The sequence below is a fragment of the Salmo salar genome, chromosome 19 (assembly GCF_965601325.2).
Source record: "Salmo salar chromosome 19, fSalSal1, whole genome shotgun sequence".
In the NCBI taxonomy this organism is placed as follows: Eukaryota; Metazoa; Chordata; class Actinopteri; order Salmoniformes; family Salmonidae; genus Salmo; species Salmo salar.
Window position 1 is genome coordinate 82392380 of NC_138309.1, and position 18137 is coordinate 82410516.

At 58.8% G+C, this 18137-nt stretch overlaps 1 protein-coding gene across 6 annotated transcripts in view; it reads left to right on the forward strand.

Moving 5' to 3' along the window:
• Nucleotides 1-18137, forward strand: part of LOC106603998 (solute carrier family 12 member 7) — a 125142-nt gene that overhangs the window by 48941 nt on the left and 58064 nt on the right. For all 6 annotated transcript variants that reach the window (XM_045702779.2, XM_045702780.2, XM_045702782.2 and 3 more), the window contains exons 2-3: nucleotides 5849-5943; nucleotides 6386-6523. In XM_045702779.2, the coding sequence (XP_045558735.1) occupies nucleotides 5849-5943; nucleotides 6386-6523 (233 nt within the window). The remainder of the gene's footprint in view (nucleotides 1-5848; nucleotides 5944-6385; nucleotides 6524-18137) is intronic.

Consider the following 18137-nt stretch of genomic DNA (forward strand, 5'->3'; position numbering starts at 1 on the left):
CACTCACATTCGTTCACTCACAAATACACGCGCATAGACACCCACCCACTTTTCATTTATTGTCAAGGCTAGACACACTAACCTCCTCCCCCTTTTCACTCCCTTTAACATTGACCCCGTCCCTCCTATACTTCTGATAAGATGCTCCAGACAGTCTGTCTGGAGTTCTAGCTGACTATCAGACCCATAGAGAGTACCATGCTAACGAACGTCCAATCTCATTGTCATCTGAGTGATGCTCCTGTGGCCTTTTCAGCTCCCTGCACAACAACATGTCTCTGGTTGGCACATGGATCCATGCTGTGAGTGACAGAGATCAGTGTGAATTTCTTTGGCAAGGTGAAGAGGTGTTGATGCTCATTTGGTAGACTTTGGATCTCTTCACCTGCTGTGTTGACGGATGGTAGGGCATGATCCAGGGGTTCTGCAGCCTCATTGGCAGATCGCAGCTACAGTACATTTATGGCTCTGGGAAACCTGAGAATTGGATTGTTGACCTGAAACGTTGGTGTTCTTTTTTTATATGGATTGGCTTGAATAATAAATATGTAATTGTCTCTCAGCAATAGGTGAGTGCAATTTTGTAATTTCACTTTCCATAGGTCGTAGGATTACCTGCTATTGGTGCCATAAATAGTTGCTATTGTCTCCAGTTGAAAAGTAATCAAGACCAATGAATTTTGCTGGATCATCCGTACGCTGTGTTCCACTTACACACATGGTATGCTGCAATTACTTAAGCACCACACTAAGACTAGACCCAGCACACAGGAATTAAACCTTGGTTCAAAGGGGATTTGATGACGTTGGGATTTAGCATCATTAAAGCCAACGATTACCTGTAGCGTGTAGTGTGTGTCAGACCGAGAGTGCGACGTGGAGTTCCTGCCCCTTGCCTCGCCACATATTTACTCACATTCCCTATATTTATGTTACCCCTTCCCCACACACATTATCAATTCATTCACCATAAGCTCTCTTCTCTTTGCTCTGCGTATAACACAAGGACGTTCTGACTCTCTCTACGATTACCACAGGGCTTAGGCTGCAAGCCTTTTATTCCCAGCAGCAGGATCAAGCAGCAAAAGTTACACAGATGAAAGTACACGGCAGTCAAAGGTCACACTCCACCAGGTCCATATGAATGAATGAATTTGGCTGACTCATATAATCACTTCAATGGGTGTGGAAAGGAAACACTCTGGCTACCGGGCGTGTTGAAACTGGAGACGCTCTGGCTACCGGGCGTGTTGAAACGGGAGACGCTCTGGCTATCGGGCGTGTTGAAACGGGAGACGCTCTGGCTACCGGGCGTGTTGAAACGGGAGACGCTCTCTGGCTACCGGGCGTGTTGAAACGGGAGACGCTCTGGCTACCGGGCGTGTTGAAACGGGAGACGCTCTGGCTACCGGGCGTGTTGAAACGGGAGACGCTCTGGCTACCGGGCGTGTTGAAACGGGAGACGCTCTCTGGCTATCGGGCGTGTTGAAACGGGAGACGCTCTGGCTATCGGGCGTGTTGAAACGGGAGACGCTCTCTGGCTACCGGGCGTGTTGAAACGGGAGACGCTCTGGCTACCGGGCGTGTTGAAACGGGAGACGCTCTGGCTATCGGGCGTGTTGAAACGGGAGACGCTCTGGCTACCGGGCGTGTTGAAACGGGAGACGCTCTCTGGCTACCGGGCGTGTTGAAACGGGAGACGCTCTCTGGCTACCGGGCGTGTTGAAACGGGAGACGCTCTCTGGCTACCGGGCGTGTTGAAACGGGAGACGCTCTCTGGCTACCGGGCGTGTTGAAACGGGAGACGCTCTGGCTACCGGGCGTGTTGAAACGGGAGACGCTCTCTGGCTACCGGGCGTGTTGAAACGGGAGACGCTCTGGCTACCGGGCGTGTTGAAACGGGAGACGCTCTGGCTACCGGGCGTGTTGAAACGGGAGACGCTCTGGCTACCGGGCGTGTTGAAACGGGAGACGCTCTGGCTACCGGGCGTGTTGAAACGGGAGACGCTCTGGCTACCGGGCGTGTTGAAACGGGAGACGCTCTGGCTACCGGGCGTGTTGAAACGGGAGACGCTCTGGCTACCGGGCGTGTTGAAACGGGAGACGCTCTCTGGCTATCGGGCGTGTTGAAACGGGAGACGCTCTGGCTACCGGGCGTGTTGAAACGGGAGACGCTCTGGCTACCGGGCGTGTTGAAAGGAAACGGGAGACGCTCTGGCTACCGGGCGTGTTGAAAGGAAATGGGTGACGCTCTGGCTACCGGGCGTGTTGAAAGGAAACGGGTGACGCTCTGGCTACCGGGCGTGTTGAAACGGGAGACGCTCTCACATTGTATCTCGGTAATGCTATACGTAGACCTATGGTATCTTAACCCCATATGTTAGAGGCTGTCCGCTACTCCGCTTACTCAAAACATTTCTTTTGCAGAATGCCGGGGAAGTGCCGGCTCGGCTCACAGTTTGGTGCTAGAATGTTGTGGCCAGACACATGAATCCGCCACCTTCCAGTGTGCTGTGTGCTGATATATGAGCCCTCACAAGAGGAAAGGTTACACTATTAGTCTCTGAAAACTGCATTATCATTAGCTGAGGTAGCATTTTCAGGACTTCCTTCTTTTTAGATTCAAGATATGGGATGAATTATGCCTGCATATTTAAGATATTTAATTTTTGCAAGGTGAACAATGTAGAGCATTGTATTGCAAAAATATTAAGTGATCGATTAATGTAGTTGAGTAGGCAAAAGCATCTTATTAACCCTTTCTGAGGAAATGTTATTTAGCATTAATCAATCAAATGTACAGTGGCAAGAAAAAGTATATGAACACTTTTGAATTACCTGGACTTCTGCATAAATTGGTCATGAAATTTGATCTGATCTTCATCTAAGTCACAACAATAGACAAACACAGTCTGCTTAAACTAATAACACACAAACAATTAAGTTTTCATGTCTCGATTGAACACACCATGTAAATATTCACAGTGCTGGGTGGGAAAAGTAAGTGAACCCTTGGATTTAATACTCAACCATCAGACCTGCGCAACGGTCAGGAAGAATTTTGAACCATTCCTCTTTACAAAACTGTTTCAGTTCATATTCTTGGGATGTCTGGTGTGAACCACTCTCTTGAGGTCATGCCACAGCATCTCAATTGTTTTGAGGTCAGGACTCTGACTGGGCCACTCCAGAAGATGTATTTTCTTCTGTTGAAGCCATTTTGTTGTTTTTTACTAATGTGTTTTGGGTCGTTGTCCTCTTGCATCACCTAACTTCTGTTGAGCTTCAATTGGCAGACAGATAGCCTTACATTCTCCTGCAAAATTCCTTGATAAACTTGGGAATTCATTTTTCCGTCGATGATAGCAAGCTGTCCAGGCCCTGAGGCAGCAAAGCAGCTCCAAACCATGACGCTCCCTTCACAATACTTTACAGTTGGGATGAGGGTTTGATGTTTGTGTGCTGTGCCTTTTTTTTCTCCACACATAGTGTTGTGTGTTCCTTCCAAACAACTCAACTTTAGTTTCATCTGTCCACAGAATATTTTGCCAGTCGCGCTGTGGAACATCCAGATGCTTTTTTTGCAAACTTCAGACATGCAGCAATGTTTCGTTTTTTTACCTCAGTGGCTTCTTCCGTGGTGTCCTGCCATGAACATTCTTGTTTAGTGTTTTACTAATCGTAGACTCGTCAACAGACGTGTTGGCAACCGTGCTTGACTTTCACCATTTAGAGACAATTTGTCTTACCATGGACTGATGAACATCAAGACTTTTAGAGATAATTTTGTAACCCTTTCCAGCTTTATGCAAGTCAGCAATTCTTAATCTTGGGTCTTCTGAGATCTCTTTTGTTCGAGGCATGGTTCACATCAGGCAATGCTTGTTCTGAATAGAAAACTCAAATTTTGTGATTTTATTTTTTATTTTTTATAGGGCAGGGCAGCTCTAACCAGCATCTCCAATCTCATCTCAATGATTGTACTCCAGGTTAGCTGACTCCTGACTCCAATCATTAGCCTAGGGGGTTCACATACTTTTTCCAACCTACACTGTGAATGTTTAAATAATGTATTCAATATAGACAAGATAAATACAATAATTTGTGTGTTATTAGTTTGAGCAGACTGTGTTTGTCTGTTGTTGTGATTTAGATGACGATCAGCTCTAATTTTATGACCAATTTATGCAGAAATTCAGATAAGGGTTCACATACTTTTTCTTTCCACTGTATTTATTAAAGCCCTTTTTACATCAGCCGATATCACAAAGGCAGATGTAGAAGCACGGTGGCTAGGAAAAACTCCCTAGAACGGCAGGAACCTAGGAAGAAACCTAGAGAGGAACCAGGCTCTGAGGGGTGGCCAGTCCTCTTCTGGCTGTGCCGGGTGGAGATTATAAAAGAACATGGCGAAGATGTTCAAACGTTCATAGATGACCAGCAGGGTCTAATATTTAATAATAATCACCATAATAGTGGTTGTAGAGGGTGCAACAGGTCAGTACCTCAGGAGTAAATTTCAGTTGGCATTTCATAGCCGAGCATTCAGAGTTAGAGACAGCAGGTGCGGTAGAGAGAGAGAGTCGAAAACAACAGGTCCGGGACAAGGTAGTATGTCCGGTGAACAGGTCAGGGTTCCATAGCTGCAGGCAGAACAGTTGAAACTGGAGCAGCAGCACGACCTGGTGGACTGGGGACAGCAAGGAGTCATCAGGCCAGGTAGTCTTGAGGCATGGTCCTAGGGCTCAGGTTCTCCGGGAGGGAGAGGGAGGGAAAGAATTAGAGGGACCATACTTAAATTCACACAGGACACCGGATAAGACAGGAGAAATACTCCAGATATAACAGGCTGACCCTAGCCCCCTGACACATAAACTATTGCAGCATAAATACTGGAGGCTTTATAGAATCATAAGCTTGAGTAATTTGCTACAGTTGCCTCTCGTTTTCTTTGATTGTTATAAAAAGTTGGCTTTAAGGCCGGGTTGGCGTTTTTAACACAGACCAAACCAACTCATTTCCCCTTGTTTTGTTTAGTCTTCATTCTCTATCTTGGTCTGTAGTTTTCTCTCTGTTGATACAATTGGCTAGCCAGACTGACGCTAACACTAAAACACAGCAGGTTTGAAATGAGAGACTACAGTAGCTCAATAGGAATAATCTCCACTTTCCAGCGCCACTGCCCACTGTAGCGGTGGCAGTTATAGTATTTGATTGACATTCTCTTTTTTTCTTCTGGGTTTTAAGCTTTAGCCAAGGCTAGTCTATTTATAGCCTGCGACCCAATGTAATCAATGGAAATGTGTTGCTTCTAGCGAACTATAATGACATGCTAGATGTTTTTGGACCATGTCAAACCGTGAGGGGGATGTGTGTTTTACTCAGTTGCAAGCTGTAATAGCTGGATCAATGAACTATTACCACCAGAGTATAGACATCCATCACCGTGATGGCCCTTCATGTCCCAGTATAGAACAACTCTGGGGATGACCTGAAACTCACTGAAGGGACAGTTGGAGTCGTTGTGTTGTCTTCTAAACAAACTGGTTGGTTTTAGCTTTTTGCCATATTTTCTTCTGATTAAAGTTCACCTCTGGTTAACAGCCAGTTAATCTTTTTAATTTTATTTAACTAGGCAAGTCACTTAAGAACAAATTCTTATTTTCAATGACGGCCTAGGAACAGTGGGTTAACTGCCTTGTTCAGGGGCGGAACGACGGCTTGGGGATTCAATCTTGCAACCTTTTAATCTACTCTGTCATCCATTTACTTCCATCAGCCGAACAGTCACTTCAATGACTGCAATGGAAGCTTGTTTTCTCAAAAACTGTCTCTTTTGTTTCTACAGGCGATGGCATGCCAAAGGAAAGCAGTCCGTTCATTAACAACACAGACCATGACAAAGGGAATCTATACGATGGGAAGAACATGGCCCTCTTCGAGGTAACTGTCAACATCCAATAAGGTTATCAGTGGTGAAATTAATTACCTTTGACATAGGCGTTTGACTATAAGGCTGTTGATTAGGGATTCAATGTTAAACGTGAAGAAAGGGGCTTTCCCTCTTTTATACTCATCCAGTTTTCAAAGGCACTGTCTAATGCCATTTGGCTACCCTAACCTCTCTGTGCTAGCAATCCCTTATACTGAATCCTATGAATAATGGGAATTATGGACTGTGAAATCTATTTCTCTACTATAATTCACTTCAGCAAAACGTTCCCAATCTACTTTGATTTGTGTACAATTTCTAAATTCCTCTTGATGGTTTCACCCACCCCTCCAGGTTTCAGGTTATTTCTCTGACCATTATGTAGAGAGCATGCATGCCAAGATGAGGTATGATACTTTTTGTGTTGTGTTTTTTTTGTGTTTTTTTCCACAGGAAGAGATGGACAGCAACCCCATGGTGTCCTCGCTGCTCAACAAGTTGGCCAACTACACCAACCTCACCCAGGGGGTCAAAGAGCACGAGGAGGCAGACGATGACGAGGGGCCAGCCAGGAGTAAGAAACCAGTCAAGGTAAGCCTGTTGTCTCCACAGTGTGTGGACAATAAATGTTTTCAATTCCAGATACACTTTTAGTGACACAAGCCACTTCTAAGCACAACAGACTCCTACTGTCTGAAACTGGTGATAATGACAAGGCAAATGTAATCCTCTCAACATGTGGGTGTTCTCAAGTATGGAGGAAACGGCTTTGCTTAGACTGTCGGTATATAGGACATCCCATTGTTTCCAGGTTATAAAATGTCTTCACTTGGTTAGTGTATCCCATCATACATATTTACTGTTGATTAATGGTGCCTTTTTTTAAAGTTCTGAATAAATTATTTCAGAACAGGGTCTTTGACCAGAGAAAACATTCAGTGTGTAGCACGAAGGACATGTAAGCATGCTCACTTTGTTTGTCTGCGTGAGCTACTGTGTGACTTACCATTGTAGGCTTTATATTTGTTATGCTTCAAACAAGCCACCACCACGCCCTCCCCTAAAGCCACCACCACCACGCCCTCCCCTAAAGCCACCACCACCACGTCCTCCCCTAAAGCCTCCACCACCACGTCCTCCCCTAAAGCCTCCACCACCACGTCCTCCCCTAAAGCCACCACCACGTCCTCCCCTAAAGCCACCACCACGCCCTCCCCTAAAGCCACCACCACCACGCCCTCCCCTAAAGCCACCACCACCACGCCCTCCCCTAAAGCCACCACCACCACGCCCTCCCCTAAAGCCACCACCACCACGCCCTCCCCTAAAGCCACCACCACCACGCCCTCCCCTAAAGCCGCCAACACCACCACGCCCTCCCCTAAAGCCGCCAACACCACCACGCCCTCCCCTAAAGCCGCCGCCATCACCACGCCCTCCCCTAAAGCCGCCGCCACCACCACGCCCTCCCCTAAAGCCGCCTCCACCACGCCCTCCCCTAAAGCCACCACCACCACCACGCCTTCCCTACCCTAAAGCCGGCACCACCACGCCCTCCCCTAAATCCACCACCACCACGCCCTCCCCTAAAGCCGCCACCACCACACCCTCTCCTAAAGCCACCACCACCACGCCCTCCCCTGAAGCCACCACCACCACTCCCTCCCCTAAAGCCCCCGTCATCACCACGCCCTCTCCTAAAGCCACCACCACCACGCCCTCCCCTAAAGCAACCACCACGCCCTCCCCTGAAGCCACCACCACCACGCCCTCCCCTGAAGCCACCACCACCACGCCCTCCCCTACAGCCCCCCCCACCACCACGCCCTCCCCTAAAGCCTCCACCACCACGCCCTCCCCTAAAGCCTCCACCACCACGCCCTCCCCTAAAGCCGCCGCCACCACCACGCCCTCCCCTAAAGCCGCCGCCATCACCACGCCCTCCCCTAAAGCCGCCGCCACCACCACGCCTTCCCTTAAAGCCGCCTCCACCACGCCCTCCCCTAAAGCCGCCACCACCACCACGCCTTCCCTACCCTAAAGCCGGCACCACCACGCCCTCCCCTAAAGCCACCACCACCACGCCCTCCCCTAAAGCCACCAACACCACGCCCTCCCCTAAAGCCACCACCACCACGTCCTCCCCTAAAGCACCCACCACGCCCTCCCCTGAAGCCACCACCACCACTCCCTCCCCTAAAGCCCCCGCCACCACCACGCCCTCTCCTAAAGCCACCACCACCACCACGCCCTCCCCTAAAGCAACCACCACGCCCTCCCCTGAAGCCACCACCACCACGCCCTCCCCTAAAGCCCCCGCCACCACCACGCCCTCCCCTAAAGCCACCGCCACCACCACGCCCTCCCCTAAAGCCACCGCCACCACCACGCCCTCCCCTAAAGCCACCGCCACCACCACGCCTTCCCCTAAAGCCGGCTCCACCACGCCCTCCCCTAAACCCACCACCACCACCACGCCCTCCCCTAAAGCCACCACCACCACCACGCCCTCCCCTAAAGCCACCCCCACCACCACGCCCTCCCCTAAAGCCACCACCACCACCACGCCCTCCCCTAAAGCCACCACTACCACCACGCCCTCCCCTAAAGCCACCACTACCACGCCCTCCCCTAAAGCCGCCGCCACCACCACGCCCTCCCCTAAAGCCGCCGCCACCACCACGCCCTCCCCTAAAGCCGCCGCCACCACCACGCCCTCCCCTAAAGCCGCCGCCACCACCACGCCCTCCCCTAAAGCCGCCGCCACCACCACGCCCTCCCCTAAAGCCGCCGCCACCACCACGCCCTCCCCTAAAGCCACCACCTCCACTCCCTACCATAAAGCCTCCACCACCACCACGCCCTCCCCTAAAGCCTCCACCACCACCACGCCCTCCCCTAAAGCCTCCACCACCACCACGCCCTCCCCTAAAGCCACCACCACCACCACGCCCTCCCCTAAAGCCTCCACCACCGCGCCCTCCCCTAAAGCCTCCACCACCGCGCCCTCCCCTAAAGCCACCACCACCACATCCTCCCCTAAAGCCACCACCACCACGCCCTCCCCTAAAGCCACCACCACCACGCCCTCCCCTAAAGCCACCACCACCACGCCCTCCCCTAAAGCCACCACCACCACGCCCTCCCCTAAAGCCACCACCACCACGCCCTCCCCTAAAGCCACCACCACCACGCCCTCCCCTAAAGCCACCACGCCCTCCCCTAAAGCCACCACCACGCCCTCCCCTAAAGCCACCACCACGCCCTCCCCTAAAGCCACCACCACCACGCCCTCCCCTAAAGCCACCACGCCCTCCCCTAAAGCCACCACCACCACGCCCTCCCCTAAAGCCACCACGCCCTCCCCTAAAGCCACCACGCCCTCCCCTAAAGCCACCACCACCACGCCCTCCCCTAAAGCCACCACCACCACGCCCTCCCCTAAAGCCACCACCACCACGCCCTCCCCTAAAGCCGCCGCCACCACCACGCCTTCCCTTAAAGCCGCCTCTACCACGCTCTCCCATAAAGCCACCACCACGCCTTCCCTACCCTAAAGCCGGCACCACCACGCCCTCCCCTAAAGTCGCCACCACCACGCCTTCCCTCCCCTAAAGCCGGCACCACCACACCCTCTCCTAAAGCCACCACCACCACGCCCTCCCCTAAAGCCACCACCACGTCCTCCCCTAAAGCAACCACCACGCCCTCCCCTGAAGCCACCACCACCACGCCCTCCCCTAAAGCCCCCGCCACCACCACGCCCTCCCCTAAAGCCCCCGCCACCACCACGCCCTCCCCTAAAGCCACCGCCACCACCACGCCCTCCCCTAAAGCCACCGCCACCACCACGCCTTCCCCTAAAGCCGGCTCCACCACGCCCTCCCCTAAAGCCTCCACCACCACGCCCTCCCCTAAAGCCACCACCACCACCACGCCCTCCCCTAAAGCCACCACTACCACGCCCTCCCCTAAAGCCTCCACCACCACCACGCCCTCCCCTAAAGCCTCCACCACCACCACGCCCTCCCCTAAAGCCTCCACCACCACCACGCCCTCCCCTAAAGCCACCACCTCCACTCCCTACCATAAAGCCGCCGCCACCACCACGTCCTCCCCTAAAGCCGCCGCCACCACCACGTCCTCCCCTAAAGCCACCGCCACCACCACGCCCTCCCCTAAAGCCTCCACCACCACCACGCCCTCCCCTAAAGCCTCCACCACCACCACGCCCTCCCCTAAAGCCACCACCACCACCACGCCCTCCCCTAAAGCCTCCACCACCACGCCCTCCCCTAAAGCCTCCACCACCGCGCCCTCCCCTAAAGCCACCACCACCACATCCTCCCCTAAAGCCACCACCACCACACCCTCCCCTAAAGCCACCACCACCACGCCCTCCCCTAAAGCCACCACCACCACGCCCTCCCCTAAAGCCACCACCACCACGCCCTCCCCTAAAGCCACCACCACCACGCCCTCCCCTAAAGCCGCCGCCATCACCACGCCCTCCCCTAAAGCCGCCGCCACCACCACGCCTTCCCTTAAAGCCGCCTCTACCACGCTCTCCCATAAAGCCACCACCACCACCACGCCTTCCCTACCCTAAAGCCGGCACCACCACACCCTCCCCTAAATCCACCACTACCACGCCCTCCCCTAAAGTCGCCACCACCACCACCACGCCTTCCCTCCCCTAAAGCCGGCACCACCACACCCTCTCCTAAAGCCACCACCACCACGCCCTCCCCTAAAGCCACCACCACCACGTCCTCCCCTAAAGCAACCACCACGCCCTCCCCTGAAGCCACCACCACCACGCCCTCCCCTAAAGCCACCGCCACCACCACGCCCTCCCCTAAAGCCACCGCCACCACCACGCCTTCCCCTAAAGCCGGCTCCACCACGCCCTCCCCTAAAGCCTCCACCACCACGCCCTCCCCTAAAGCCACCACCACCACCACTCCCTCCCCTAAAGCCACCACCACCACCACGCCCTCCCCTAAAGCCACCACCACCACCACGCCCTCCCCTAAAGCCACCACTACCACGCCCTCCCCTAAAGCCACCACCACCACCACGCCCTCCCCTAAAGCCGCCGCCACCACCACGCCCTCCCCTAAAGCCACCACCACGCCCTCCCCTAAAGCCGCCACCACGCCCTCCCCTAAAGCCGCCACCACGCCCTCCCCTAAAGCCGCCTCCACCACCACGCCCTCCCCTAAAGCCGCCTCCACCACCACGCCCTCCCCTAAAGCCTCCACCACCACGCCCTCCCCTAAAGCCTCCACCACCACGCCCTCCCCTAAAGCCGCCTCCACCACCACGCCCTCCCCTAAAGCCGCCTCCACCACCACGCCCTCCCCTAAAGCCACCACCACGCCCTCCCCTAAAGCCACCACCACGCCCTCCCCTAAAGCCGCCACCACGCCCTCCCCTAAAGCCGCCACCATCCCCTAAAGCCGCCACCACGCCCTCCCCTAAAGCCGCCTCCACCACCACGCCCTCCCCTAAAGCCGCCTCCACCACCACGCCCTCCCCTAAAGCCGCCTCCACCACCACGCCCTCCCCTAAAGCCGCCTCCACCACCACGCCCTCCCCTAAAGCCGCCTCCACCACCACGCCCTCCCCTAAAGCCGCCTCCACCACCACGCCCTCCCCTAAAGCCACCACCACGCCCTCCCCTAAAGCCGCCACCACGCCCTCCCCTAAAGCCGCCACCACGCCCTCCCCTAAAGCCGCCTCCACCACCACGCCCTCCCCTAAAGCCGCCTCCACCACCACGTCCTCCCCTAAAGCCTCCACCACCACGCCCTCCCCTAAAGCCTCCACCACCACGCCCTCCCCTAAAGCCGCCTCCACCACCACGCCCTCCCCTAAAGCCGCCTCCACCACCACGCCCTCCCCTAAAGCCGCCTCCACCACCACGCCCTCCCCTAAAGCCGCCTCCACCACCACGCCCTCCCCTAAAGCCGCCTCCACCACCACGCCCTCCCCTAAAGCCTCCACCACCACGCCCTCCCCTAAAGCCGCCTCCACCACCACGCCCTCCCCTAAAGCCGCCTCCACCACCACGCCCTCCCCTAAAGCCGCCTCCACCACCACGCCCTCCCCTAAAGCCGCCTCCACCACCACGCCCTCCCCTAAAGCCGCCTCCACCACCACGCCCTCCCCTAAAGCCGACCACCACGCCCTCCCCTAAAGCCACCACCACGCCCTCCCCTAAAGCCGCCTCCACCACCAAGCCCGCCCCTAATGCCGCCTCCACCACGTCCTCCCCTAAAGCCACCACCACCACGCCCTCCCCTAAAGCCGCCACCACCACCACACCCTCCCCTAAAGCCGCCTCCACCACCACGCCCTCCCCTAAAGCCACCACCACGCCCTCCCCTAAAGCCGCCGCCACCACCACACCCTCCCCTAAAGCCATCACCACCACCACGCCCTCCCCTAAAGCCACCACCACCACCACGCCCTCCCCTAAAGCCGCCTCCACCACCACGCCCTCCCCTAAAGCCGCCTCCACCACCACGCCCTCCCCTAAAGCCGCCTCCACCACCACGCCCTCCCCTAAAGCCGCCTCCACCACCACGACCTCCCCTAAAGCCGCCTCCACCACCACGCCCTCCCCTAAAGCCACCACCACGTCCTCCCCTAAAGCCTCCACCACGTCCTCCCCTAAAGCCTCCACCACGACCTCCCCTAAAGCCATTACCACGCCCTCCCCTAAAGCCATTACCACGCCCTCCCCTAAAGCCACCACCACGCCCTCCCCTAAAGCCGCCTCCACCACCACGCCCGCCCCTAATGCCGCCTCCACCACGTCCTCCCCTAAAGCCACCACCACCACGCCCTCCCCTAAAGCCGCCACCACCACGCCCTCCCCTAAAGCCGCCTCCACCACCACGCCCTCCCCTAAAGCCGCCTCCACCACCACGCCCTCCCCTAAAGCCACCACCACGTCCTCCCCTAAAGCCTCCACCACGTCCTCCCCTAAAGCCTCCACCACGACCTCCCCTAAAGCCATTACCACGCCCTCCCCTAAAGCCATTACCACGCCCTCCCCTAAAGCCATCACCACGCCCTCCCCTAAAGCCGCCTCCACCACGCCCTCCCCTAAAGCCGCCTCCACCACCACGCCCTCCCCTAAAGCCGCCTCCACCACCACGCCCTCCCCTAAAGCCGCCTCCACCACCACGCCCTCCCCTAAAGCCGCCTCCACCACCACGCCCTCCCCTAAAGCCGCCTCCACCACCACGCCCTCCCCTAAAGCCGCCACCACGCCCTCCCCTAAAGCCACCACCACGCCCTCCCCTAAAGCCGCCTCCACCACCAAGCCCGCCCCAATGCCGCCTCCACCACGTCCTCCCCTAAAGCCACCACCACCACGCCCTCCCCTAAAGCCGCCACCACCACCACACCCTCCCCTAAAGCCGCCTCCACCACCACGCCCTCCCCTAAAGCCACCACCACGCCCTCCCCTAAAGCCGCCGCCACCACCACACCCTCCCCTAAAGCCATCACCACCACCACGCCCTCCCCTAAAGCCACCACCACCACCACGCCCTCCCCTAAAGCCGCCTCCACCACCACGCCCTCCCCTAAAGCCGCCTCCACCACCACGCCCTCCCCTAAAGCCGCCTCCACCACCACGCCCTCCCCTAAAGCCGCCTCCACCACCACGCCCTCCCCTAAAGCCGCCTCCACCACCACGCCCTCCCCTAAAGCCACCACCACGTCCTCCCCTAAAGCCTCCACCACGTCCTCCCCTAAAGCCTCCACCACGACCTCCCCTAAAGCCATTACCACGCCCTCCCCTAAAGCCATTACCACGCCCTCCCCTAAAGCCACCACCACGCCCTCCCCTAAAGCCGCCTCCACCACCACGCCCGCCCCTAATGCCGCCTCCACCACGTCCTCCCCTAAAGCCACCACCACCACGCCCTCCCCTAAAGCCGCCACCACCACGCCCTCCCCTAAAGCCGCCTCCACCACCACGCCCTCCTCTAAAGCCGCCTCCACCACCACGCCCTCCCCTAAAGCCACCACCACGTCCTCCCCTAAAGCCTCCACCACGTCCTCCCCTAAAGCCTCCACCACGACCTCCCCTAAAGCCATTACCACGCCCTCCCCTAAAGCCATTACCACGCCCTCCCCTAAAGCCACCACCACGCCCTCCCCTAAAGCCGCCTCCACCACCACGCCCGCCCCTAATGCAGCCTCCACCACGTCCTCCCCTAAAGCCACCACCACCACGCCCTCCCCTAAAGCCGCCACCACCACGCCCTCCCCTAAAGCCACCACCACGCCCTCCCCTAAAGCCGCCTCCACCACCACGCCCTCCCCTAAAGCCGCCGCCACCACCACGCCCTCCCCTAAAGCCATCACCACCACCACGCCCTCCCCTAAAGCCACCACCACCACCACGCCCTCCCCTAAAGCCACCACCACCACCACGCCCTCCCCTAAAGCCACCACCACCACCACGCCCTCCCCTAAAGCCACCACCACCACCACGCCCTCCCCTAAAGCCACCACTACCACGCCCTCCCCTAAAGCCACCTCCACCACCACACCCTCCCCTAAAGCCTCCACCACCACCACGCCCTCCCCTAAAGCCTCCACCACCACCACCACGCCCTCCCCTAAAGCCTCCACCACCACCACGCCCTCCCCTAAAGCCTACCACCACCACGCCCTCCCCTACAGCCACCACCACCACGCCCTCCCCTAAAGCCACCACCACGCCCTCCCCTAAAGCCACCACCACGCCCTCCCCTAAAGCCACCACCACGCCCTCCCCTAAAGCCGCCGCCACCACCACGCCCTCCCCTAAAGCCATCACCACCACCACGCCCTCCCCTAAAGCCGCCTCCACCACCACGCCCTCCCCTAAAGCCGCCTCCACCACCACGCCCTCCCCTAAAGCCGCCTCCACCACCACGCCCTCCCCTAAAGCCGCCTCCACCACCACGCCCTCCCCTAAAGCCGCCTCCACCACCACGCCCTCCCCTAAAGCCGCCTCCACCACCACGCCCTCCCCTAAAGCCGCCTCCAACACCACGCCCTCCCCTAAAGCCGCCTCCACCACTACGACCTCCCCTAAAGCCGCCTCCACCACCACGCCCTCCCCTAAAGCCACCACCACGCCCTCCCCTAAAGCCTCCACCACGTCCTCCCCTAAAGCCTCCACCACGCCCTCCCCTAAAGCCACCACCACGCCCTCCCCTAAAGCCATTACCACGCCCTCCCCTAAAGCCACCACGCCCTCCCCTAAAGCCGCCTCCACCACCACGCCCGCCCCTAATGCCGCCTCCACCACGCCCTCCCCTAAAGCCACCACCACCACGCCCTCCCCTAAAGCCGCCACCACCACGCCCTCCCCTAAAGCCACCACCACGCCCTCCCCTAAAGCCGCCTCCACCACCACGCCCTCCCCTAAAGCCGCCGCCACCACCACGCCCTCCCCTAAAGCCGCCACCACCACCACGCCCTCCCCTAAAGCCACCACCACCACCACGCCCTCCCCTAAAGCCGCCACCACCACCACGCCCTCCCCTAAAGCCACCACTACCACGCCCTCCCCTAAAGCCACATCCACCACCACGCCCTCCCCTAAAGCCTCCACCACCACCACGCCCTCCCCTAAAGCCTCCACCACCACCACGCCCTCCCCTAAAGCCTCCACCACCACCACGCCCTCCCCTAAAGCCTCCACCACCACCACGCCCTCCCCTAAAGCCTCCACCACCACCACGCCCTCCCCTAAAGCCTCCACCACCACCACGCCCTCCCCTAAAGCCTCCACCACCACCACGCCCTCCCCTAAAGCCTCCACCACCACCACGCCCTCCCCTAAAGCCACCACCACCACGCCCTCCCCTAAAGCCACCACCACGCCCTCCCCTAAAGCCACCACCACGCCCTCCCCTAAAGCCACCACCACGCCCTCCCCTAAAGCTACCACCACGCCCTCCCCTAAAGCCACCACCACGCCCTCCCCTAAAGCCGCCACCACGCCCTCCCCTAAAGCCGCCACCACGCCCTCCCCTAAAGCCGCCACCACCACCACGCCCTCCCCTAAAGCCACCACCACCACCACGCCCTCCCCTAAAGCCCCCACCACCACGCCCTCCCCTAAAGCCACCTCCACCACCACGCCCTCCCCTAAAGCCGCCGCCACCACCACGCCCTCCCCTAAAGCCGCCGCCACCACCACGCCCTCCCCTAAAGCCGCCGCCACCACCACGCCCTCCCCTAAAGCCGCCGCCACCACCACGCCCTCCCCTAAAGCCACCGCCACCACCACGCCCTCCCCTAAAGCCTCCACCACCACCACGCCCTCCCCTAAAGCCTCCACCACCACCACGCCCTCCCCTAAAGCCTCCACCACCACCACGCCCTCCCCTAAAGCCTCCACCACCACCACGCCCTCCCCTAAAGCCACCACCACCACGCCCTCCCCTAAAGCCACCACCACGCCCTCCCCTAAAGCCACCACCACGCCCTCCCCTAAAACCACCAGCAAGCCCTCCCCTAAAGCAGCCACCAGGCCCTCCCCTAACGCCGCCTCCACCACCACGCCCTCCCCTTAAAGCCTCCACCACGCCATCCCCTAAAGCCGCCTCCACCACGCCCTCCCCTAAAGCCTCCACCGCAACGTCCTCCCCTAAAGCCTTCATTACCACGCCCTCCCCTAAAGCCACCACCACGCCCTCCCCTAAAGCCGCCGCCACCACCACCACGCCCTCCCCTAAAGCCGCCACCACCACGCCCTCCCCTAAAGCCACCACCACCACGCCCTCCCCTAAAGCCACCACCACCACGCCCTCCCCTAAAGCCTCCACCACCACGCCCTCCCCTAAAGCCTCCACCACCACGCCCTCCCCTAAAGCCACCACCACGCCCTCCCCTAAAGCCGCCACCACCACGCCCTCCCCTAAAGCCACCACCACGCCCTCCCCTAAAGCCACCACCACGCCCTCCCCTAAAGCCACCAACACGCCCTCCCTAAAGCCGCCCCCCACCACGCCCTCCCCTAAAGCCGCCGCCACCACCACGCCCTCCCCTAAAGCCTCCACCACCACGCCCTCCCCTAAAGCCTCTACCACCACGCCCTCCCCTAAAACCACCACCACCACGTCCTCCCCTAAAGCCACCACCACCACGCCCTCCCCTAAAGCCACCACCACCACCACGCCCTCCCCTAAAGCCACCGCCACCACCACGCCCTCCCCTAAAGCCACCGCCACCACCACGCCCTCCCCTAAAGCCACCGCCACCACCACGCCCTCCCCTAAAGCCACCGCCACCACCACGCCCTCCCCTAAAGCCACCACCACGCCCTCCCCTAAAGCCCCTCCACCACGTCCTCCCCTAAAGCCTCCACCACGACCTCCCCTAAAGCCACCACCACGCCCTCCCCTAAAGCCACCACCACGCCCTCCCCTAAAGCCACCACCACGCCCTCCCCTAAAGCCGCCTCCACCACCACGCCCTCCCCTAATGCCGCCACCACCACGTCCTCCCCTAAAGCCACCACCACCACGCCCTCCCCTAAAGCCGCCACCACCACGCCCTCCCCTAAAGCAACCACCACGCCCTCCCCTAAAGCCGCCGCCACCACCACGCCCTCCCCTAAAGCCATCACCACCACCACGCCCTCCCCTAAAGCCACCACCACCACCACGCCCTCCCCTAAAGCCACCACCACCACCACGCCCTCCCCTAAAGCCACCACCACCACGCCCTCCCCTAAAGCCCACCACCACCACGCCCTCCCCTAAAGCCTCCACCACCACCACGCCCTCCCCTAAAGCCTCCACCACCACCACGCCCTCCCCTAAAGCCTCCACCACCACCACGCCCTCCCCTAAAGCCTCCACCACCACCACGCCCTCCCCTAAAGCCTCCACCACCACCACGCCCTCCCCTAAAGCCACCACCACCACGCCCTCCCCTAAAGCCACCACCACGCCCTCCCCTAAAGCCACCACCACGCCCTCCCCTAAAGCCACCACCACGCCCTCCCCTAAAGCCACCACCACGCCCTCCCCTAAAGCCACCACCACGCCCTCCCCTAAAGCCGCCACCACGCCCTCCCCTAAAGCCGCCACCACGCCCTCCCCTAAAGCCACCACCACCACCACGCCCTCCCCTAAAGCCACCACCACCACCACGCCCTCCCCTAAAGCCACCACCACCA